General features: G+C 35.8%; 1 protein-coding gene and 1 pseudogene across 5 annotated transcripts in view; one reads left to right on the forward strand and one right to left on the reverse strand.

Annotated features, from left to right (window-relative positions):
- LOC109060406 (serine/threonine-protein kinase DCLK1-like) overlaps positions 1–14,993 on the forward strand; it is a 37,760-nt gene extending 22,767 nt beyond the window's left edge. For 3 of the 5 annotated variants that reach the window (XM_042739796.1, XM_042739794.1, XM_019077577.2), the window contains 10 exons: positions 635–722; positions 813–982; positions 1,088–1,207; positions 1,861–2,007; positions 7,797–7,930; positions 8,147–8,224; positions 8,489–8,585; positions 8,669–8,749; positions 8,851–8,964; positions 12,117–14,993. In XM_042739796.1, the coding sequence (XP_042595730.1) occupies positions 635–722; positions 813–982; positions 1,088–1,207; positions 1,861–2,007; positions 7,797–7,930; positions 8,147–8,224; positions 8,489–8,585; positions 8,669–8,749; positions 8,851–8,964; positions 12,117–12,302 (1,215 nt within the window). In that variant the 3' untranslated portion in view covers positions 12,303–14,993. Of the gene's footprint in view, positions 1–634; positions 723–812; positions 983–1,087; positions 1,208–1,860; positions 2,008–7,796; positions 7,931–8,146; positions 8,225–8,488; positions 8,586–8,668; positions 8,750–8,850; positions 8,965–10,720; positions 10,795–12,116 lie in introns of those variants that run through there. The other 2 variants (XM_042739795.1, XR_006156590.1) reach the window with 2 other exon arrangements.
- Positions 14,994–16,480: 1,487 nt separating this feature from the next.
- The window catches only part of LOC109076556, a 247,798-nt pseudogene continuing 238,564 nt past the window's right edge, over positions 16,481–25,714 (reverse strand).

A 25,714-nucleotide genomic window follows, 5' to 3' on the forward strand; every position in this document is an offset into this window, starting at 1 on the left:
TTCTGTCATTTACTCACCCTCAAACACAAAAGAAGACATTTTGAAGGATGTTAGAAATGAAAAACGTGCACGAGTAAATTATGACTGAATTTTAATTTTTGGATGTACTGTCCCTTTAAGATATGGGTCTATTTAATACAGAATATCAACATTTATGTGTGTGTATTTTTAACATATTTTTATTGCTGAAAAGACATGGCATAGAAAATCATTTTTTTATAGATGTTTTAACTTCCCACCCCACAATGCATCCAAAAATTCAAGTATACAGGTAAAGAAGTTATTATACAAAGGCTAAGATTATCCATATCCACACATTTTCAAATACAAAAGCGCAACATATATACTCATATCAATCAGTAGAGTGAGAGGTATTTATTGCCTATGCCAGTATTTGGTTATTTTCCAGAAACTGTATAAACAGAGGCCAAATTTAATGGTAGTCTTTTAGTTTACCCATTATACTGTAGGTTATTCTTTCCAATACAATATAAAATGCCAGATCTTTCAGCAAAATTTATTGTTTATATAATAACTTGTTTAACAATATTTTAAGAAGACAATGACAAAATGAGTTAGTCTTCTCACTAACCCCAACAAAGGTTGTAAAATGGCCCTTCAATTTCCCTGACAGGGCTCTCAGCACAGTGGCTCCTCCCTCTCTCTGGCCTCCACCAAGGTGTGCAGCTCCATGGATGAGGGTGATGGGCCGGGCAGTGAAGGTGAGGAACCCTGGGAAACTCTGCCGAAAGTTTATCATTATTGTTTTATCATCTTCATCTGAATGATACATTCCAAATCTTTTCTTCTAGCTGAACTGATGGAGGATTGTCCTCAGGTTCCTGCTTCCATAGCTGAGAGGTACAAGGTGGGACGGATGATTGGCGATGGGAACTTTGCTGTGGTCCGAGAGTGTGTGGAGAGATCCACAGGCCGAGCGTACGCTCTGAAGATCATTAACAAGAGCAAATGCAGAGGGAAGGTAAGATGTTTTCTAAAAAATCCTATTCAGTGATGGCAATGCACTTTTTTGATGTCAGACAAAATAATGATGCAAGATCATCTGTGTTACATCTGTGGCTCACAGGAACACATGATCCAGAATGAGGTGTCCATTCTTCGGAGAGTGAAACATCCTAATATTGTTCTGCTGATTGAAGAAATGGACACATATAGTGAACTCTACCTGGTCATGGAGCTTGTCAAGGTGAAACATCTAACATTCAGCTCAATACATGCTTTAAATTTTTTTTTTTTTTTAAATAAAACATTTAAATCAGAAATTACACATTAAAATAATAAAAATCTACATAAAAGACAATTGTGTTTGTGTAATGTTACAAAAGATTTCTAGTTCGCATAAATTTCAAACTTTAAAAATTACATTTTCTATTTATCAAACAATCCTGAGAAAAAAATTTATCATGGTTTCTACAAAAACATTACCTATCATTATTAATCAGAAATGTTTCTTCAGCTGGAAATAATCGAATTAGAAAGATTTCTTAAGAATCATGTGACACTGAAGACTGGAGTAACGGATGCTGAAAATTCAGCTTTGCCTTTACAGAATAAATTAAATTTTAAAATATGTTAAAATAGAAATGTATTATTTTGAATTGTAATAATATTTCATAATATTATTGTCTTTACTGTATTTTTGATCAAGTAAATGCAGCCATGGTGAGCATAAGATACTTCTTTTGAGAACATTAACAAATGTTACAAACCTCGTATTGTAGATACCGTAGAAACATAAGAAACTGACTACTTTTCAGTAATGTTTTTTTGTATTGCATTAAACTTGACTGTTCAGATATTGTCCCTGAATACATGGTGAAATTGTGTGTGCATGAACAGGGTGGTGACCTCTTTGATGCCATCACTTCCTCCAACAAATACACAGAGCGGGACGCCAGCGGGATGCTGTATAACCTCGCCAGTGCTATCAAATATCTGCACAGCCTTAACATTGTTCACCGTGACATCAAACCTGAGAATCTTCTGGTGGGTTTTGGAGTATTACAGAGAGAATATTGTCATTATACAGTAAATCACAGTGTTACTTTCACAAAGGCAGCTTGGAATGACACTCACATCTGAGAGAGACAAAGGCAATATGTTTTTATGGAGTGCAGAAACCTTAAATAACCCTTCTTTCACAAGCTTTAGAACAACGAAAACTTAACTCAATACTGGGCCTAATTTACCCAGCTTATAACTTCAGACACAACACTGTGTTCAAAGTAGTGTTTATCTAATGACAGCATGAAGAACATTTTGGTTACATATGTAACCCTCATTCCCTAATGGAGGGAACGGAGACATTATGTTGTGACAACATTTAGGGTCTTACTTGGGAGCCCAAATCCTCTCTGATTAACCCTCTGGAGTCTAAGGGTATTTTTGGGGCCTGGAGAAGTTTTGTCATGCCCTGACATTTGTGCTTTTTTTTCAGTTTCTTATAAAATATCTAAATGGCTAAAGTCTAATCTCACTGTAATCAGCACAAACTAGGCTATAATAAATATGTGAGCAGCATGTATGTACATGATTGTGTTTTTTTGAGAAAAAAAATGTTATGCGTGGTTAGTGAAAAAACTAAAAATGTTAAATCACTTGAATAAGGCAATAAAACACATACAGAAAATTGGTTCCCAGGAATTTTGAGAACTGGAGCTTGTAGCCTAGAATTTTTTTTTTCTAAATGATGTGAAAAATCTCTTGTTTTTACTCACTTACAGAAAAACAATATATTGATTTAAATTTTCTGAGACACTTTTTGTTGGTAAAAGTCATATGCGAGTAGGCGTCAACTATCATGAATTCACACCTGAGAAGACAAGGCCTGCATAATGAGCTGCATAATGATCCATTCAGTCAGCTGTGTCACTGAGAGGGATGTTACAAAAAGAATGTGAGGACAAAATAAATGTATATAATTTTATGTTTTGTAGTTATTTAGAATATATTTAATTATCCCACAACATAATTTAATATTCACTTGTGAGTGCAGTTAAACAGTTTATTAGGAACAATCAAAGCTGACTTTCAAACTGAATTTTCTTGCATCATTACTCCAGTCACACAATCCTTCAGAAATCCTTTTAACAATCTTATTTTCTACAAAACAATTTTTTATTGTTATTATTATCATTATTATTATTATATTATTATTATTATTATTATTAATGTTGAAAAGAGCTGAGAATATTTTTTTTTTTTAGGTTTTTTAGGGGGGAGAAAGAACAGCAATGATTGTTACATTTGTTACAGTGTTACATTTATTTGTTCCTTATATTATTTACATCAAGCTTTTGAATGGTATAGTAGTGTATATTGTTATTGAAACTTTATAATATTTCACTTGATTATACATTTAGTCAGGAATTATAGTTTGGAAAAAGTCTTTGAAAAAAAAGTCTAACTAGTAAAATGTTTACACGTTATGTGAAAACTAGTACAAGTATATAAAATAAATAAAAAGAGACTTACTCATGTTTTATGATCTCTGCTGAATAAAGCACTTCCATTCTTTTTTTCTGAGGAAATCCAAATCTCAATCCTCAACCACATCACATCTTTTTTGGGGTGAATTAATTCCTCTCATCGCGAAGCACATAAAATAATAAAAACTTGAACAGTCTCGCTGCGTTGTCTTCTGTTGTGTGGGGCGTATTCAAAAGCCGCGCGCTTCAGTGAAATATTGAATCTCAAAAGCGCGCTATTACAAGATAATGAAGGGAGACGTGAAAAACGAACATCGCGTTGTTTTCATATGGATTACTTTATCACAGAATATTTGTTTTCAGCAGCACTTGTTTTTAGTTTTAAAAGTAGACATGTCAGGCTTTCTATAGATATCTCTCTCATGTCTCTGTGTTGAGTATTCACTGAGTTACAGTTCATTTTAAATGACGCATTTGTATCTGAAGATCAGCGCAGACAAAGGCTGCAGACAGCACTCCTTGTTTGTTATCTTTATTTTTATAAGTGCACAAAGTTTTGTTGTTATTATGTCTGTATACAAAAAAAAGTAGACCCTTTACAGATTCGATTGATGTATTGCACTTATCTGTACGATCAAAACTGAAAGTGTAATTTAAGTTCTTTTCGGGGTTATCAGGAGAAAATACCCCAAAACGCGTATACGCGTTAATCGACTCCAGAGGGTTAAGAGAAAACGGCAATGAAATTTGGCTAGTGGATTTTGCATGCTGAGCCACTCCCCGTGCATACGGGTATAAATAGGCGACAGGTGTATACACTAATCAGGTTTTATGTTGCGGAGCCGAGAACTTGTCTCTGGCAACCAGCGATGGTTCGAAGTTGTGGCATGAGGACATAACGTTTCCATTCCCTCCCTCAGGGAATGAGGGTAACGTACGTAACCGAGACGTTCCCTATCTGTCTGTCAAGTTGAGTTATGTCGTGCAAGAAAGCTCACTGGGGGAAACGCATACAGCCTGAGGCCAGCTGTGTGCCAGTGCATCCGTGCCGAAGGGGGCCTCAGTCAGAGAGTAATACAGCTGGCAGTGGGAAGACTTGTGGGAAGCAAACAGGTCCACCTGGGCTTCCCCGAATCGACTCCAAATCAGCTGGACCATCTGGGGATGGAGTTGCCATTCTCTGGGGAACGTGAGCTGTCGTGAGAGCGTGTCGGCTGCACGATTGAGCTCCCCTCGAATGTGGAACGCGTGCAGCAACTTAAACCACGTCTGACTCCTGAGGAGGAGATGGCAGGCGAGTTGTGACATGCGACATGATCGTAGACCTCCCTGTCAGTTGATGTACAAAACAGACGCAGTGTTTTCTGTGCGTACCAACATGTGCTTGTCTTGCAGCAGTGGCCGGAACTGCCGCAAGGCTAGATGCACTGCCAACAACTCCAGGCAGTTGATGTGCCAAAGCAGTCGAGGCCCTGTCCAGAGCCCCGAGACTGTCTGCCCGTTGCATGTGGCACCCCAGCCCGTACTGGAGGCATCCATCATGACAACGACATGCCGGGACACTTGTCCTGAGCAGCGTGACTGCGGCTGCAGATGCTATATGCCCCAGGAGCTTCTGAAAGTGTTCTTTGGTACCACCGTCCTGCCTCTGAATGAAATCAGACTTCAGCACTGACTGGGCATTCTTGTTGGTGAGACACTCCGTCATACTCATCGAGTCTAACTCCACACAGAGAAAAGGGATTCTCTGCACAGGGGAGAGCTTGCTCTTTTCCCAGTTGATCCAAAGCCCCAACTGGCAGAGGTGTCGGAGCACCAGGTCCCTGTGATTGCACAGCTGCTCTCGTGATGGCCATGATGAGCCAGTCGTCGAGATAGTTGAGGATCCTGCTGCCCACTTCCTGCAATGGGGCAAGGGTGCCCTCCGCAACCTTCAAAAGACGTGTTGGGACAGCCCAAAAGGGAGGACCCTGTACTGCCATGCCCGACATCTTGGCCATGATGAAGTATGGGCTGTAAAACCCTGACTCCATCTTGGCTGGAGGGACAGGACAGGAGTGTCTCGGACTGCCACCAAAGTCTCGAGGACACCGTTAAACCTGGGGGGTCGCCTGGCGAACTGAAGCGCATAGCCAAGTCAGACTGTCTGAATGAGAAAGGGACTGGTTGAACAGAGCAAGTCACACTCCCAAGCTCCGTGCGAGTGGCACCAAAGGAACAATTGACATGCCTGCAGCGGTGCAGCGGTGGGAAGTCATGCTGGATGGCCCAGAAAGCATCTCGTTCTTGCTCATCACAGCAGGACTCCCTGTGCCGCCAGAGGGACCGGCCAGAGATGCGTTGGGGAGTCCTTGCATCCCCTAACCGCAATCTCTTGGTCGCTGGTGACAGGGGGCTTTGTGGGTGAGAGTGAGTAGGCCCTTGAGCCAGTGGTGGAACAGAAACAAAAGAAAACAAAGGATTTTCCACCTGGCCCTCCTCCGGGGGAAGGAGCGGTGCTGTCTTCACCACCTCCTGTAGAAGAACAGTTCCTCGCCTCTCTGGGCCATCCGTGTCAGGGGCGCTTCGTCGTCTTCTTGAGAATTTAGGGGCCATGGTCTCAGCACGGGACAGAGCAGCTCTAGAGGGTGCAGGAGGGCGCCCTTGGTGACGGGCAGGCTGAGGCATGGCCCGCGGCAGAGCGGTGGCAGTTGGAGGATCCCACCATGGCAAGATGTGCTGGATCGCCTCAGTCTGTCGCTGCACTGCCGAGAACTACTGGGCAAGCTCCTCGACAGTGTCGCAAAATAACCCAGCCTGGGAGATGAGGGCGTCAAGAAAGCAAACTTTGTTGGCGTCCCTCATCTCTGCCAGGTTGAGCCATAGATGGCACTCTTGGGCCACAAGTACGGACATCACCTTCCCGAGGGACCTCGCCTCAACCTTCGCAAAGTCGGTTGCCGAGCGCAGTTCCTGAATCAACCCCGGGTTGGTGCCACCCTCGTGCATGTCTTTGAGTTCCTTGGCTTGGTGGACTTGCAGGATTGCCATGGCATGCAAGGTAGAGGCAGCTTGACCCACAGCGCTGTAGGCTTTAGCAGCGTGAGCTGCCATGGTCCTACAGGCTTTGGAGGGGAGGTCCGGATTATTCCTCCAAGTGGTGGCATTTTGCAGGCACAAATGCACTGCAACCGCTCTCTCCACCTGGGGAATGTCCCCATAACCCCTAGCTGCCTCACCATCAAGGGTGGTGAAGATGGAGAAGGGAGACGTGCGGCTTCTGGCCGAAAAAGGGGCTGTCCAAGACTTTGTCAGCTCCTCGTGGACCTCCGGGATGAAAGGAACCAGGGCGAGGCATGGTCACAAACCATGGCCCACGCCGAGGAGCTAATCAACAGCCTTGAGGGTTCAGAACTGGGCGGTGTGCAAACCTCCAGCCCGATACTCACAGCGGCCCGGGAAAGCATGACCATCAGTTCCGGGTCTGATTCAGCAGTAGCAAAAACACCTGAGGGGTGCAGCCCCTCCGAATCTTCATCCTCGGAAGATGACAGCCCATCCCCCGATGCTGTGATCGACATCTGATCTTCCCGAGGTGTGCCGAATGAAACTCTGAGACCACCGCGAAATGGCTCAGACGAATTAAAATTCTGATAAGTGGATGCACCTGTCGCCTATTTATACCCGTATGCATGGAGAGTTGCTCAGCATGCAAAATCCACTAGCCAAATTTCATTGGTGTTTTGTCTTTATCAGAGATTATTTTGGCTCCCAAGTAAGACCCCTAATGTTGTCACGACATAACTCGAAGTGACCGACAGATAGGGAACAAAACAGCTTTGACAAAGGCTATTATGCCTGGCGTGCATATTAATGTCCTGTGTCTTATGGTAAGTTGTGGCAGATAAGATTAATGAATGCTGTAGATTGACTGCAAAGATTCAAAAAAATCTTAACCAGTTTTCCACATAACTGAGATAAAGCTTGAAAACCAGACACAGATATATATATATATATATATATATATATATATATATATATATATATATATATATATATATATATATATATATATATATATATATATATATATATGGGTGTTCTTCAACTACAGGCACTTTTGACTCTCCAAAATTATATATATATATATATATATATATATATATATATATATATATATATATATATATATATATATATATATATATATATATATATATATTTTTAATTTAGTTTTAAATTATATTTTATATTTAATTTTCATTAGAATTTTATTTACAATTTAAAAAAAAGAGTTAAATATCTGTTTCGTGAACCTAAATAGCAAGTATTTGGATGCAGATTGGTGTGTATTTATATGTGTTAAAGGTCTATGAGCACCAGGATGGAAGCAAATCCCTGAAACTGGGGGATTTTGGATTGGCAACAATTGTGGACGGACCACTTTACACTATATGTGGCACCCCAACCTATGTAGCTCCAGAGATCGTTGCAGAGACGGGGTAAATCATGTCTTCATTGTCATGGCAATCTTGTTGTAACAGAGCATGAAAACCAAGGCTTTTTAAAGATATGAGGCTGTCTTCACAAACAATTTTAAGGCTGAAAGTTACCTCTAATGCAGAAATTTATGAGAACTCTTAGTGATACGATAAAATTCTTTGTGAATATGGCCCCTAGTTTGGAAAATAACTTAGAGTTTTTCTCTTCATGTTTAAGTATGGATTGAAAGTTGATATCTGGGCAACCGGGGTCATAACATACATATTGCTTTGCGGCTTCCCTCCTTTCCGTGGGTAAGTACAACAAAAACATGCAACTTTTATCTTGGATTCAATACGAGTTCAATTTAGACAACTTTATAGCTCATACTATATACAGGTTAAATGCAGTTAAATTTGATGTGTCACTCTCTCTAGTGGCCTTGTTCTGTAATTCAGGTTTGACCTGCACATCTGCAGAGGACATGGATAGTGCGAGTTGCACCTTCGTTCCTTCTTGCAATAGCACAATAAATATTCATAAATATTTAAATTATTTTTGCATATCTGTTCTTTTAGGAGCACAAATGACCAGGAAGCTCTTTTTGACCAGATTCTGATGGGACAGCTGGATTTCCCTCTTCCATACTGGGACAATGTATCTGACTCTGCAAAGGTTGGTATACCAAAACAAAGTTTGAAAGTTTTGAAAAGAAAAATAAACCTCATTCTATTCTTTTTTGCTTCCTTTCTCTACAGGCACTTATTACCTGCATGCTACAGGTAGAGGTCGACCAGAGATACACAGCTCTACAGGTGTTAGACCATCCCTGGGTCAATGTAAGACTTTATCTGTCTGTTTTATAGTGTACAGTATGTGCCATTCTCAGACTGTTAGTAGGAAACTGATATGTGGAGGCACTGTTTCTGCTCTTTCTCAGGATGACAGGATGTGTGAGAATCAGCAACAGCTGTCTGTGGCCGGCAAGCTTAAGAAACATTTCAACGTGTGCCCCAAACCCAACAACACCACAGCAGGAGTCACTGTCATAGTGGTAAGAGTCACCTATTTAGCTCTTAGGTTTAAATGTGTGTATATATTTTGGTAACACTTTATTTTAAGATATCCTTGTTACACATTACATGTGCTTACTATTGTAATAAATTAATTATGCATAATTACATGCAAATAACCCTAAGACAAAACCTAATCGAATCCCTAACCATAAAGTAAGTACATCTAGTTTATTAATATTACTCAGTTCTTAAATGTATAATTACGCTGTAACAAGGACCTTAAAATAAAGTGTATCCATATTTTTGACAATATTACCCACATTAATTAAAGTCGATATTCTCAAATCAAATATAAGTGGAAATACTGCTTTATTCCAAAAGAGTGGTATCATATCTAATACTATTTTAGATGGATTGTACCTGGCATCAAAGGATGTGAATGACTGGATTGCGTTTTTCTCTTGTTAATTAGTTTTGATATGAAAAATTGACATGCAATTCACATTGTTTTGAGTTTGAATAGCCCTCAAGTCTTTTGGAACAAACCCTTAAGAAGGTCTGCAGTTGGATCTGCTGTAATAAAATCTACTTATATATAGTTAGAGGTGTTAAAATATTCTGGAGGTTGTGCTCTTATCTCATAGCTCTTCGCTGACTCATCCATCAGCTCTTCTTCTCTCCTGGCAAACTCCATCCTACTGCTTTCTTCTGCCTGTGACATCTCTTCCTCTGATTCTGTGCTCTGCTTATATAATGACTGTCAGCACTGTTGTCAGGGACTGAATCAAATTAAAGATTCCTCAAGATTCCTATATTTTTATTCATGCTTTCATTATGTAGAGCAATTACATGACATTACACACTAGTTTTACATCTGCATGAAGACAATTTTTTTTTAAAAAAATATTGTTTTTCAAAACAGTCCCACTTTTTGATTTTTTTTTTTTTTTTTTTTTTTTTTTTTTTTAGGTCTTGCTTGTTAGTCAACAACATTCTTGCTTGTTGTGTATATATATATATATATATATATATATATATATATATATATATATATATATATATATATATATACCGGTATAAATATTGTAAACTAACTTTCAAAAGTTTGGGCCCAATAGGACTTTTTAAAATGCTTTTTAAAGAGGTTTCTTATGCTCACCAAGGCTGCATTTATTTGTTCAAAAGTACACTAAAAAAAAGTAATATTGTGAAATATTATTACAATTTAATTAACTAAATTATTCTATTTTAATATATTGTAGAATGCAATTTATTCCTTTGAGGCAAAGCTGACTTTTCAGCATCCATAATTTCAGTCTTCAGTGTCACATGATCTTTCAAAAATCATTCTAATATGCTGATTTGCTCAAGAAACATTACTTATTATTATCGATGTTGAAAACAGTTGTGCTGCTTAATATTATTGTGGAAACCGTGTTTTTTTTTTTTTTATATGTGTTTGTGTGTGTGTGTGTGTGTGTTTTAAAGAATGTGTCTTACTGACCCCATATATACGTATTTATGTTTTGCTTTATTTGCACATTGCTTTGCATGTTTACTGTTTCATTAGCTACATACAGTACATGGTTGTTTTTATTTCCCAAACTGAGTGTCTCTATGCAGTATGTAGAAATGGTGAAACATTATTAGCACTTTACTGTTCTTGTTTTATAGAACTACCTCTAAATATAACGCCATTATTGAACAGCACCTCGTGGCTCAAAGCTTGTGCTGTTTTACAAGGTGAAAGTAAACATCTGATCTGTTGAGTTGCACTCATTTCTCTCTGCTCAGCCGGACGAGGGGTTTACCATCAAGCGTTCAGGGTCTTTGGACTGCTACCCACACCCAGGGATATATTGGATAAGGTATGCCCAAAGAGCGGCAGTGTTTCCATGGCAGCGTGCTGGCAGTCTCCATAGTCCCATTCCTTTCACACTCTGTGCCTCGTGCTATACAGTGGGGTGATGCATTGCTTTTTGCTATTAATGATTTTAAGTTCATACTTTTTGCTTTTCTGGTGGTGCTTTGCTGAATTCTGTTTGTCAGTGCTTCAGTTTTCTCTTTCTTTGCTCTTTGTTATTGTTTAGTGCCGTAGTTGCCTTCTGAGAAGCTTGGACACTTGAAATATACATTTACTACCCTGCATGCATGACACTGCTGATTATGAGTTACACACTGGCTTGAATGTGTGTTTCTGTGCTGGATATACTGCAGAATGCAGTGAAATTGTTTGGTGTGCACGTGTATGTGTTGGTGGAAGAGCTGTAGAAACTAAGTGCTGAAACTGGTAATGAAAACAGAAATCATTATTGATTAGTTAGGTCTGAACTACTTCATTGTGTGCAAACAAACAAACAAACAAACAAAAACTTCATAAAAAAAAAAAATCATAACTTTTTTTGTGATTATTGCATTAAATTGAATCTGACAGTTTACAAAAACGAACAATATAATATTTCAAACAATATTACATTCTAAATAATATTTGGGGATTTGGAGTAATTTTTTTTTAAAGAAATTAATACAGCAAGGAGCAAGGATGCATTAAAATGATCAAAAGAGAAAGTGAAGACTTTAAATATTTATTTCAAATAACTGTTATCAGCAATGAATAAGAAATAATGCTTCAATAATCTCTGAAGGATCATGTGACAGAAGACTGGAGAAATTTCAGTTCTGCATCACAGGAATAAAATGTTATTCCATTTATATTTCAAAATGTAATCTATTCCTGTGATGCAAAACTGGATTCAGATAATTTTCAAAAAGTTGTTTTTACTACACTTTTGATTAAATGATTGTAGCTTTGTTGAGCATAAAAAACTTTTTTTGAAAATCATTAAAAAACATTACTCATCCCAAACTTTTATTTATATATATTTTTAGATATTTTGTGTATATATTTTTATTTTTATATAATTTAACAAACATTTAACATAATTAAAAAAATAATATTAGCCCTTTTACAAAGGACTTCACTATGCTTTTTGCACTGCTTCTAAATAGTTCGCTATAACCACTGTTTTAACACTTTAACCACAGTTCAGTTTTAATTCAAAAACACAAGTTTTGATATAGGCCTAGTTGTCTTGGAAAGCCACTGTTTAATTGTAATCCACATGCAAATGAAAATCTGTTATGATTCCTGAGCAGTCATTCACTGTCCCATGTCCCTGGTGTTCCCCAGACCACCCCTCTTGATAAGGAGAGGCAGGTTTTCAGACGAAGACGCCACCAGGATGTGAAAGCGGCTGCTTCCCGCAGCTCCCAGAGCACCTTCCCCTCCAGCGCACCCACCGAGTTCACCTCAGAGTCCGAGGACATTTCCCCCAGCTCGGCCGAGACGGTCCGCTCTCCCACATCACCGTTTTAAGCCCAAATCCGGTCTTGGCAGGAAGCAATGGAAAATTATCTAGAAATAAAGGTAAACTGACTTGTGATTAGCAAATGATAACAGTTTTTGAATACAAATGTTTGTTACGTGGAGCAGATGTGGTTTTGTGAGGGGAGTAAAAATAATATCACACTCTAAGCAGTTTTTAGCATCCGAAATGAGAAGCCCTTGTCATTGTTTAAGAGTTTTCTCTTCATTATAACTACATTTGGTGCTGTATGAGGTTTTGTTTTGGAGACCATCCTATCAGTAAACCACCTCTCTTTTGCGCCCTCTAGTGATCGATAGAAAGTAATGCAGCCAAACCTCCCACTCTGTTTCAAGTTATCATACACGTTTAATACCTATAATAAACCTGTGATGTGTTAGCATTTTTTTTTTCAGTGACAAAATCTTTTATGCGTTTTTACCTTTTGTATGAACTTTATATATTTTAAAAATTTTAGGTTTGTACATTTATTTCAAACTGATAACTTATATTTACATATTTCAGCATTTTCTTTGAGAAACATGTTTTCTGTGTGTCGGTTAGACATTAGAATGTTCTTTCTAAAATGTGTGAAATGTCTGAATTGTTGAAGCTCTTTTTGATGTATGTGGCTGTAGAAAAGCTTGTTTGAATTTAATGCAATCCAAGTGATGGGTGCAGATTTAACATGTATGCTGCTGCTATAATCTCTTCTCTGTAATTCAGTTCTGTCAGTACCAATGTCATGAAGATAAATAGATCATACAGCTACTTCCCAGAATTTGAATTCCTTCTCAGAATGTAAATTTTACGTTAACAAAGAAACCGAATGTACGATTATTGTTTTATTTTAAAGTAAGTAGCATAACGGAAAACAAGATGCACTAAATGTCTACTACTTATTTTAAAGGGTAGCCTACATTTGGACTAAAATAGTGCAAAAACTTTTTTTTTTTTAAGTCACATTTTTTTTCCGCATTCAGCAGTGTAGTCTAAACAAAAAGTAAATTTTAATTTGAATGTATGTTGTTGTTTTTGTCACACGAAGGCCAAATATGACATTACAGAATGATGCCCGTTTCCACCCGATATGCACTAAAAAATAATATTAAAAAGGTAATTGTGAATTCTCATCTCACAATCCTGACTTTATTCTTAGAATTCTGAGGAAATAAAAGTCAAAATTGGAAGATATATACTCAGAATTGTGGGGGAAAGTTAGTTCTGTCAGATAAACACAGAATTGAGAGATGTCAGATAAACACAGAATTGAGAGATGTAAATTCGGAAATGTAAAAAAAACAAAACAAAAAAAAAAAAAAACAGAATTGTGAGATAAGCTCAGAATTGCACAATTTTTTTTCTCTCTCAGAATATCAAATTATGTCACAATTCTGAGTTTATCTTGCAATTCTGAGGAAAAAAGTAAAGAAAAAAGTAAAAAAGGGCGTGAGATAAAAGGGTGCAATTACCTTCTATTATATTTATTCAGTTACAGAATTGGGCTCCCATAGTAATGATTTATGGGCTCAAAACAAACAAAACATTTTGTCCTTTTTACCTTAAGATTGTAGGAGATTGTAGTTCATACTTAAAGCAGGTTATTCATAATTGTTCAAATCCACAGAAATTCCAACATAATGACCCACTTTATATTAAGTGTCTGTAATACCAGCCTATGTATAACATTTAACACACTTCTTGTTGTTTTTTAAAAAAAAAAATTCTTATAATTAAAAAATACCTGCATGTTATTACATCTGTATTTTATTTAAAAAAAATTTTTATTCACTTTATAATTACACTGTTGTCTCTAACCCATCTCCCACCTCAATAGCAGCAAAAGTGTTTTGAAATACATCATAAACACAATTGAACATTGTACCAAATTTTTTGTTTTTTCTGCTAGAAGTACCTTAAAGTTAAAGATGGATGAAGTTTAAGATGCCTAATATTAAGTGGGACCCAACATATTATTAAGCTGCATTATATACACACAAAGTTAGCTATTAAAATTTTGTTACTTGGCCATATCTGGGCTTAAAATTTCTTATCTATTTATAGAGTAAATTTTCATTCCTTTATGTGGTGTTTTGTGGAGTTTGCACACTTACTGTAAAAGGCCGAGTGTGTTTGTCTTGCATGTGATCTGAGTGTGAGTGCTTTTAATGTTCATTTGCTATACCATCAAGACATGTTGACCTCATGGTTTCAGTGAAGACCAGTCTTGGTTATGTTTGTGCTTCTCAATATTTAACATTGTTATACAGCTTATTGAAGCCTCCAGCATGTAAAGGCTTCAGGTGAGACTATGAAGGGGTGAAAAGCACAAAGGCTGAAAGAGTAGTTCTTTAAAGTATAGCATGTTTTTACTTTTTAATTAAAAATGTATCTGCTGTGTTTGCTCGTCAAAATTAGACTAGAACCCAATCCATGATCAACCTATTTTTCAATAGGATGTAGATCAATTCATTATAATATAGGAAATATTCTAGCTCATATGCAAAATTCAGTGCACAAGCATTGATTACACATTGTATATTTGTATAGATGTATATCCGCTTGTCTATTGTCTTTCCATCAAATGTCATTTAGGCTTGACTTTCTTCCTGGAGGAAGAGTCTTTGCTTCCAAGTAGCATTGAACAGTGGTGCATTCAGCAACAAGCCAAACCTGTGAATAAATGATTCCTCAAGCAGAAACCTGTGTCGATTTACTGAGAATGATAATTTATAGAAGGAGATTTTCATTATTGTTATGCATGTTTCCTTCAGCCACAATAGAGCTATTCACACTTGAAATAGTTAAAGGGTTAGTTCACCCAAATATGAAAATTCTGTCTGTAATTACTCACCCTCATGTCGTTTCAAACCTGTAAGATCTTCGTTCATCTTCGGAACACAAATTAAGATATTTTTGATGGAATCTGCACAAAAAGTATTCTCGTAGCTTCGTATAATTGTGGATGAACCACTGATGTCACATGGATTAATTCACAGATCTCCTTGCTACGTTTCTGGAATTGTGAACATTTCAGTTGCGTTGTGCAGGGTCAGACAGCTCCTGATTCCAAATATCTTAACTTGTGTTCCGAAGATGAACGAAGGTATTTGAAAGGAATAGAGGGTGAGTAATTAGACAGAATTTTCATATTTGGGTGAACTAACCCTTTAACCCTTGAAAATTCTAAACCGTGTTTCACACTGCTCATATTTTACCAAAGGTTAAAACATTAAATGACGTTTCAGACTGTACATTCCTAAACGATTAGGTTATAATTTACATATTTTCGGTGTCTGTCATTGATTGGATGTACGCAGCAAGCGACCTGGAATTATGGAAGGCGGACTAATGTTTGTACTGGGTGGACTATAAATTTTAGCGTAAAAAAAGGTATATTCTTCCCTCAGTTCAGGCATTTCTGTCACCAAACTACTGTTTATTCAAGGTGCGATGTTTCCGTGACTGTCCAAAGAGCGATTCGTGAAATTTTAACCACATTGATCCAGAGCAGGGTTTCATTGGGTAAAAAGCGGTGCTAACCCCGAATAAGTGAATGTAACGGAAGGAACTTAAAAGAAAGAACTGAAAGTATTGTTGTTCTCAAATGCACATGTCGATTTTTTGAAATTGAGATTTATACATCACAAAGCCGAATAAATAAGCTATCCATTGATGTATGGTTTGTTAGGATTGGACAATTTTTGGCTGAGATGCAACTATTTGAAAATCCAGAATCTGATGGTGCAAAAAAAAAAAAAATATTGAGAAAATCGCCTTTAACATTGTCCAAATGAAGTTCTTAACCATGCATATTAGGCTACTAATCAAAAATTAGTAATTGTTTTGATATACAGTAGGAAATTTACTAAAATTACTAAATATTTTCATGGAACATGATCTTTACATAATATCCTAATGATGTTTTGGCATAAAAGAAAACTCAACAATTTTGATCCATACAATGTATTGTTGGCCCTTATTACAAATATACCCCTGCTACTTATGACTGGTTTTGTGGTCTAGGGTCTAGGGTCTAGGGTCTGTCTCTCCGTCCTTGTCTCACTCACACACACACACACACACATACATATATATATATATATATATATATATATATACACACACACATATAGACAAGTTCCAGTTGTATGCAGTAATGCAAGGGAACAGTAGCTACTCAGTGCAGTACATTTGATATTTTTTTTATTATAAATAAAAAGTAGGCAAATACAGTTCTCTCATCACAATGATTCACTAGGACATACTGAACAGTTTTAACTAAAAAGTAACCAACTTAAACATATCTGCTGAATTAGCAGGCACCTTCACTTGCAATGTCAATGTTTCAGATGGAAACGATTCTCATCAAATAAATCATTTGAAATCTGAGGCATTTTAACATAAATATGACAATAAGGTAAACTCATTTTTAAGGTTTTAAAAATAACCATTGCTCAGTATTATCAAATCTAAATCTATTCTTGTAAATAAAATGTTAAGTATGGCACCATATTTATTGAATGTGGATTGGCAAAAAAAAAAAAAGGCTTCTTACAGCAGAATATTTCACATGTGCACTAAAACAATTAAAAATAGTTTAGCCTTTTTGATTCATAAGCTCTGAGTTATAGATTTGATTTACATTATGTAAGAGAATCAAAGATGCACATACATCATACATAATGTATTGCTTACAGCAGTAATTTTACAATGTTATTTTCTGATTTCAAGTGCAATTCTGAAAGATGCCAGTAGAACAATTTAAGACAGTAAAGGAATATAACAAATAATATTTAATGCACACCCTTCATACTAATAATCTGACATCATGTGAATTTTTTTTTTTTTGAGATGTACAAAGCTTGGTGTAAGCAAATATGAAAATATTCAAAATAAAAACCAGTAAAAGGTGCAAATACCAGTCTAAAAACCTCACCATTGTATTTTCACGTGTAAAACCATGTATAACCTTAAATGATAAAACTGCACAAGAATTACAATGATATTTGCCCAGATGCAGCATCAGTTTAGACCCTTATTTAGAGCTTGACCAAAAAGATACATACATCAAGAAGTCCAGATACATCTGAAATAAAATACATCCACACCAGACAAACCATTCATCCTCACGAGGAGAATGTCTGAACGAACATTACAGGACATCACAAAAAAAGCTTCTTTTTTTCCCTTTGCAATCATAAAAAGCATTTGATGATGTCAAATGCATAAACACAGGACAAACAGAATTTAATTGCAGAATAGCAGCCTCACAGACAAGTTTAAAAGAAATCGTATAGCATTTACATATATGAGCTCAGCATCAGAGGGAGGACGTTTTCTTATTTATTGTTCAGGTAGCTTTTCTTTCCCAAGGGCCTGTAGAAAAGAAAAGAAAAGAAAAGAAAAGAAAAGAAAAAAAAACCTAGAGAAAGTGAAATATGCTGTAAGCCAGTAGAAAATAAACCTCATAAAAATATTGTTATTGGTTCTCTATGCAAAGTGTCACTGGGTACAGTTAAAACGACGGGACTACGAGTAAAAAGGCTGTTTTTGACAAGACTATTGTTGGCTCAGATGACAATTAGATAAAATAATTTGTGATGAAAAACTGGCCTCCATCTGTGCTCTCTCCACCGTTATCTGTCAATTGCTCCTGTGCATTTCTGAGACACGCATACATTTGCTCAAGCAGCTGGATCTCAGTGTAGGTTACTGCACTTCTCCAACTAGCATTGTGTCATTTCTTGATCTAGATTCCATATCTTGAGTTGCTACGTCACCTCCTGTAATGGCACGTTACTGCCCGAGGCTGCAGCTGGCCGTCACTGGCTGATCGCTCTCAGTACCTGTTCTGATGCTCAAAGTGCCAGCGGTTAAAATCAATGTTGAAAGCCACGATGCTGCCAGATGCCATGCCTGTGATCAGAGTCCTGGAAACATGGAAAACGGAGTCAGGCTTAAACCAGTTTAGGATTTGTTTGTACAGTTTGTCTCTGTGTGGTGAAAGTGTAAAATTGAGTTTGACCTCTGATCATGTGACAGGTCCGTGGCTCGGATGCCGGCGTCACAGCCGGGGTAGACGTACAGCTGTTTGAAGTCACAGGCCTGCCAGACCTCCACCACCCCGTTATCTCCTCCAGTCACTAGATTCTGCCCATCACTGCTCAGGAGGATGGCCTGACACAAGAGTAGGAAATACAGCTCAGGAAAGTCAGAGTACTGGTTTCTCAACTTTAGCAACCTACTCTACCATTCAAAAGTTTGGGGCCATTTTTATTTATTTATTTATTTATTTATTTTATTTTTTGAAAGAAAGAAAGAACGAAAGTAATACATTGATTCATCAAGGACACATTAAAAAAAGACATTTATAATGTTAGAATTTTTTTTTGTTTTGTATTTCAAATAATTGCTACTCTTTTCAACTTCCTATCCAGCAAACATACTGAAAAAGTATCGAAACTTGCACAAAAATATTTAACAGCACATTTGTTTTCAACATTGATAACAAGAAGAAATACTATTTCACAATACTACTGTTTTTACTGTATTTTTTGATCAAATGAATGCAGCCTTGGCAAAATAAATAAATAACATTACAAAATCTTACCAACCCTGATTTAAAAAATGCTAAATATAATAATTAACATAAAAATAATACTAATGAAATAACTATTGTTATTACTTATTAAATGTATTACATATATTTATAATGTTACGTTATATTACGAAATTTTTTTTTACATTATACAGTATTACAAATTTTTTATGTGCTTCCAAATTATTAAAATATTATGCAGTTATTATTATAAAATAATATATAAGCACATAAATATAATGTAATGTTTAAAACAATTAATAAAAAAATGAAAAAGATAAATTCATATATATATATATATATATATATATATATATATATATATATATATATATATATATATATATATATTAAATATTAATAATATTAAATTGAATATCATTTATCATTATTATAAATGATTAATAATAAATAAAATGAAATATTACTATTGTTATTACTTATTAAATATATTAAATATAATTATAATTTTACATTATATGACAAAATATTATTTTTTCACATTATATTACAAAATTGATATGCTTCCAAATCATTAAAATACTATGCTATTATTAATCTAAACTATTATATAAATGCATAAATGCATAAATATAAATTATCTAATATTTACAATAATAAAAATTGAATAGAGATATAATCATTATATAATAAATAATAATAATAATAATAAAGTATCTATATCAAACTACAAACTACTAATTTATTTTACCTCAAAACATTATGAATTTAAATTACTGTGTACAATTTTATAATGTTGAAAAGTGAAAAATTGAGTACAATTCATCTTTTTTACTCAACAAACTATAGGGCAGCTATAGAAATTAGAAAACTGAGGCATTGCTATAGAAATCCAATCTAACAGACAGAGTTGAAAACATACACGTGTGGAGTCGTTGATCTCCATCTGGGCCAGCAGCTTGCCGTTGATGCTGAAGTTGCAGAACTGACCCCTGTCGTAGTAGATGATGCAGTGACCTTCACTGGACACTGAGATCAGGCGTGGAAGCACACAGCTGTCGGGGCCCTCCAGAGCCCTCAGAAGATCCCCAGTGATGGTGTGGACCAGACACGGCCCCTCTGACAAACAGACGTGTCTGATAAGAGACATTCTAGAGGAATCACACACTGCCTCTTCACTTCATATCCCACAATGCTCCTCTCTCACTCACCTTTTGCTCCACTGATTACAATTCCCAGCTCAGCACACACTGACACACACACCACCTCATAGTCATGACCAGTCAGAACCGCACGGGGAGCTGGGTAATCACCTGCAAATGAGCACAGGAAACACACACACACACACACACACACACACACACACACACACACACACACACATATTACGCAGCAGTAAACATCAGCACAACAACACAAGACATACAGCAGAATATATATATATATATAAATAAATATAGGATTTTAATATAGGAGGTGTTCTAACTTCTAACCAGACTTTTAGGATTTTGTCTTAAGTCTTTCAAAATATTAAATTAAGAATAAAAATATTATATAACAAAAAATTGGCCAAATTTTAAAATTTGTTTAAAAAAAACTTTACTTTTATGATTTTTACTTTTATGATTTTGAATATAAAGAGAAATAAAAAATAAGTTAAAAACAAAAATAGAAAAAAGATGCATATAGATAGATAGATAAATAGAAGCAAAATAAAAGATTATCATTAGTGGTCTTAGACTGTTAGTATTTTAAAATATAAAATGATGATGATGATGATGATGATAGCTAACAAAATGTTAAATACTTTCATAAAAATGAATAAAATAAATCGGAAAAAAACAGAAACAAAAAAATAGAAGCATTCTCATTAGTGTTAGACTTTTAGGATTTTTAAATACAAAAATAAATAATAATAATAATAATAATAATAATAATAATAATAATAATAATAATAATAATAATAGATGGCAAAATATTTACCCAATTTTAAAATGGTTAAAATAAAATAAAATAGAAAATACAGAAGCATAGACTTTTTGGATGTTTACTTTTAGGATTTTGAATATTAAAAAAAATAAAAATATGAAGAAAAAAACAAAACAAAAAAAAAAACATTATAGATAGATAAATAGAAGCAAAATATAAGATTCTTATTAGTGGTCTTAGACTGTTAGGATTTTTAAATATAAAATGATGATGATAATAATAAAACTAACATGTAAATAATTTCATTAAAAAAAAATTAAAACATGAATAGGAAAAAATAGAAGCATTCTCATTAATCAGGCTTTTAGGAATTTGAAATACAAAACAATAATAATAATAGTAATAATAATAATAATAATAATAAATTATAAAGAAATTAATTTTAAAAAATGAAAAGATAAATAGGAAAACATATAAGCATTCTTACTAGTTGTCTCTTACTTTTGGATCCATTTAGATACAATTAGTGATTTATTAAACTGCTATAAAAGCAACTTGTTTGCTTTAGCTGAATCTTGCGATGCATATCACCAAAACCAATCAATCTGTTTCTGCCTGGAAGGTAATCCAGTAAGAATACTACACAGACAATATAACCGATGTGAGGAAACCACAATAAAGCAGTCCAGGAGGACATCTGCTTCAGGAGGCGTGCCCTCCGAATGATCACGAGAGGGAACCGCACACACTGTCACATGATGGATGAGAGGGAGGGAAGAGGTGATATGAGGTCATATAAAAACACCTGTGGCACCTCAGCACCAGCTGGACGGCTCACTGAACTGCCATGAAAGAACTCATTTTGGAAAGAGTAGAAAACTTGAAAATCTGCCTCTAAAAAACACAGCAATCGAGATGTGATATGAACAGTGTGGAATACATCCCCATCCCTTTCACATCTACATTTTGCATATTATAAGGTCCACTGCTGCAATTTCCAAAGCAGTTCATTTGAGAAATAACAGGTAGAATCATTAAGCTGCTCGGCCTCCTGGGTCTGTAGCATCACGCTTGAAGACTCTCGTATATTTGTGCGCAATTCATGCATACGGAAAATGGGGCCTGTGGTGTAATTACCTTGATTTGTGCAGTGAGGAAGCAAAACAGTAATTATTAGCCGGGGATCAACATTATGTTTCCAGATGGATTAAACATTGCTTTCGGAGAAGGCGTTTGTGTGTGTGTGTGTGTGTGTGTGTGTGTGTGTGTGTGTGTGTGTGTGTGTGTGTGTGTGTTTCAATGGTTTAAAGGATTAGTTCATCCAAAATTGAAAATTGTGTCATCATTTTCTTGTGCTCATGTTCTAAACACATTTGCCTCTCTTCTGTGGAACACAAAAGAAGGAATCTAAATAATATGCTGCTCACACTTCTCTCGGCTGTTACAATGAATAACATAAAGCTCCACACAAAGTAGTAAATAACCTAAAAGCCTCAGTCCTGATTCACTGCAACGGAATGATAAAGAGCGACCACTATAAAACTCCCTGAAAGAAAATTCTACAGTATTAGAATTACTTAACTTAAATAAACCACAAAGTTGTTCTCTGTTGATAAAATCCTGACTTTACACATATACAGGCAGAGGGATTTCTAAAACAAAGCTAATAGTATAGTACAGAGATAAGGTTCATCCCATTAATTGAGATCTTTTCAATTTTTAATTAACACTAAGTTCATTAACATCTACATAATTAAGACACATGCCATTACTTTGCATGCAGAGCACTATTAAATGAAGCCAGGAATCAATAGAATGACCGCTACAAATCCAGATGTTTTTTTTTAAAGTTGGAGAGCAATCAAAGGTTACTCAGGCCTTGATCAATATGAGTTCTCCACAGGGGCCCGTCTGACAGCGCTAAGCCCAGCTGTCAGTGATCTGGGTGGGGATGTGTGTCAGCACCGGATCCCTCGGGAGATCCCAGATCACCTTCATCACAAAAGATTTAATCATTCCACACCTGGGCCCTTCTAAACCCTCGCGCTGAACCCCAGCGGTACAGCGACACAATTAAGAGGTGTAAATTGGAGAACGGCTGCTGGGGTCGTGAAGCACCGGGGCCTTGATTGAGCTGGACGGGATTTTAATCATTGCACATTTAAGACAGACTCCGGCTTTTGCGGGCAACTGTGAAATCAATTTCTACACCATGTCGGAGTGCCTCAGGGGCCGGTACTGGGATATCTGCTGAATATTCATGGATGTTCCTGTCCCGACACTCTCCATTCAGAGACAGATGAAAAAAGTGCAGTGCGGGGAAGCTTGATGAAGCACAGCTGAACTTATCATTAACACAAAAACACACGCTGATGAGGGTTTGTTTTTCTTTACCGCTACACTGATATCGTTTGAACAACCTCAAAGAATTTTGGGTATAAGTCTGGAATATATAATGAGGGAAAATAAAATACTTTTGCATTAAATGAAGGCATTCCACTTTAGTGTGCATGTGTGTGTAACTGTGAAAATGTTGCCTCAGGTCAAATTCTTTCCTGCAAAAATGGTTATTTACTGCATACTTATGAAAACCTAAGATCAAAATAAAGAAAAGAAAAAAATTATATATAAAATAATGAAATAACCATGAAATAGCATCAACCAGCATTTTAGTCTTAATAAAGATGATGAAAGGCAGTATAAAACTGTAAATGTAATTTCTAAATAATTTGTAAATTTCATTTAGTTAAGTTAGTATAACACACACACACACACGTATATATATATATATATATATATATATACACATATATATATATATATATATATATATATATAATTTAACTATTTTTTTTTAATTACATTGTGTAAATATTTGTATGACAGTGAACTACAATTAATTTACATAACATTAACCTTATTTAAGAATGCTGCAAAAAACTGTTGTCATTATTAGCTCATGTTAATTATTATTATTACATTATTTTTGAAAGCACAATAAGATTCAATACATTATTTTATATATACACATTAAAGTATATAATGTACCGAATCTTATTGTGCTCCCAAAAATAATTCAAAAATACACCACTAGAGGCCACTGTTTATTTCTTAGAGGAAAGACACAACACGTTCATCCATTTGATGCCAATTTTAGACATACTACTACTAGTAATTATTATTATTATTAATTAATTATTATTAATAATAAATTATAATAAAATAAGTTATTATTATTTTTAAGCTGTTCCAATAAATAGTTACATAACGTGTTCATTAGTATTACTCAAAATAAATCATTACATTATTATATTGCATGACATAATGACACCAGATTGGTACTAGATTGGTGTACCATGAGTTTGATAAAGTTAACAATGTTAGGCTTATTCCTCATTATATATAAATAGTTCTTTGTTCGTAATTCCCTCCAGTTTCCAGCATATAGACCATTAGTCTCCTTTGTGAGGGCACACAGTATGCAGTTGTGTGTGAATATCATGGGAGTTTTGTTTCCTGTGCTTTGAAAACAGGAGCAGGGCTGTACCTCGCTAATTGGAGGCAGTCGAGCTGAAATCCTTAATTAACTGTCTGAGCATCACTGAAGTTAATTAGAGAACACGCTCACCTAAACCACAGCTCATGACATGTAGAAACAAGGACAATACATCTAATACACATCAGCAGTGCAAATGCACAGATATCTTTGCAAAACACACACAAAAGCCAGCACAGACGTGCAGACTGCTTTTCTTATTAACGTGTTTGCAGCTCATGTTACAAAAACAACTTTCTGGATTCAGTAGCAAGAGATCCTGGAACAATTAGGAGCTGTAATGCCTTCATTTGTTATGCAATTATAGCTTTTGTTAGTACGGTGATTAATATAAAAATGAAAAAAATATATTATGTTGCCTAGTGTGTGAGCTTTTATAATCTCCTCCATTATTAATGTAACATCTAATATTAATGTCTGTTCTTGCATGATTGTATAATGTAGTATGCTTAATATTGAGGTAATTGTGCTTAAAGGAACAGTTCACCCAATAATAATAATGACTCATATTTTAGCCAGAAGCAACAATTTGAAGTTAAAAACATCCTAATGATGGATTTGTTTATTACAAACAAGCAGCTTCTTGCTTCACAAGATATCGTTGCTGTGTTGTGGATTATTGTTATGTTTTTATCAGCTGTTTGGACTCTCATTCTGACGGCACCCATTCACTGCAGAAGATTCAGTGGTGAGCAAGTGATATAATGCTACATTTCTCCAAATCTGTTCTGATGAAGAAACAAACTCATCTACATCTTGGTTGATTCAATAAGCAAATTTTCATTTTGGGGTGAACTATTCCTTCAGGTTTAGTTGCTACTCACTGTTGTTAGGGTTGTCTCCTATGATATGGTGCCGCCCACTCCAGTACCAGAGCAACAGAGTGGCATCTCTGGATCCCGACACAATGTAGCAGTCACCCCCGATGTAAGACTCTGAGCGTGCCAGACATGTGACCACGTCCCAGTGACCGAACACTATCTGAGTGAGCTTGCCTGCAAACAAACATACAGCACTTACCTTTTGTCCCTCACAATTCAAAGCACAAATATGTTGGTCAGACCAATAAACATTAATACAGTATCTTGGCCACTCATTTCAATGCAATGAAAGTGTTTGTGGAATGTATCCAAAATGACAAAAAGAATAATAAAAATATCACTAAAGTGAACTATAAGAGTGTTTAGATGTTTCATGAGAGTTCTAGAAAGCGAAATCTTTTATGGTTCAAATAAACAATCTAAATGATTAATTCATGATCTGATTCTGACCTGACCTATGGCTTCAGAAGTATAACATAGAGTACAATTCATATGGACTACCTTCAGGATACTTTGATTTAAGGTGAGTCAACAATGACAAAATGTAACATTGTG

This window comes from Cyprinus carpio, chromosome B15 (assembly GCF_018340385.1).
Source record: "Cyprinus carpio isolate SPL01 chromosome B15, ASM1834038v1, whole genome shotgun sequence".
In the NCBI taxonomy this organism is placed as follows: Eukaryota; Metazoa; Chordata; class Actinopteri; order Cypriniformes; family Cyprinidae; genus Cyprinus; species Cyprinus carpio.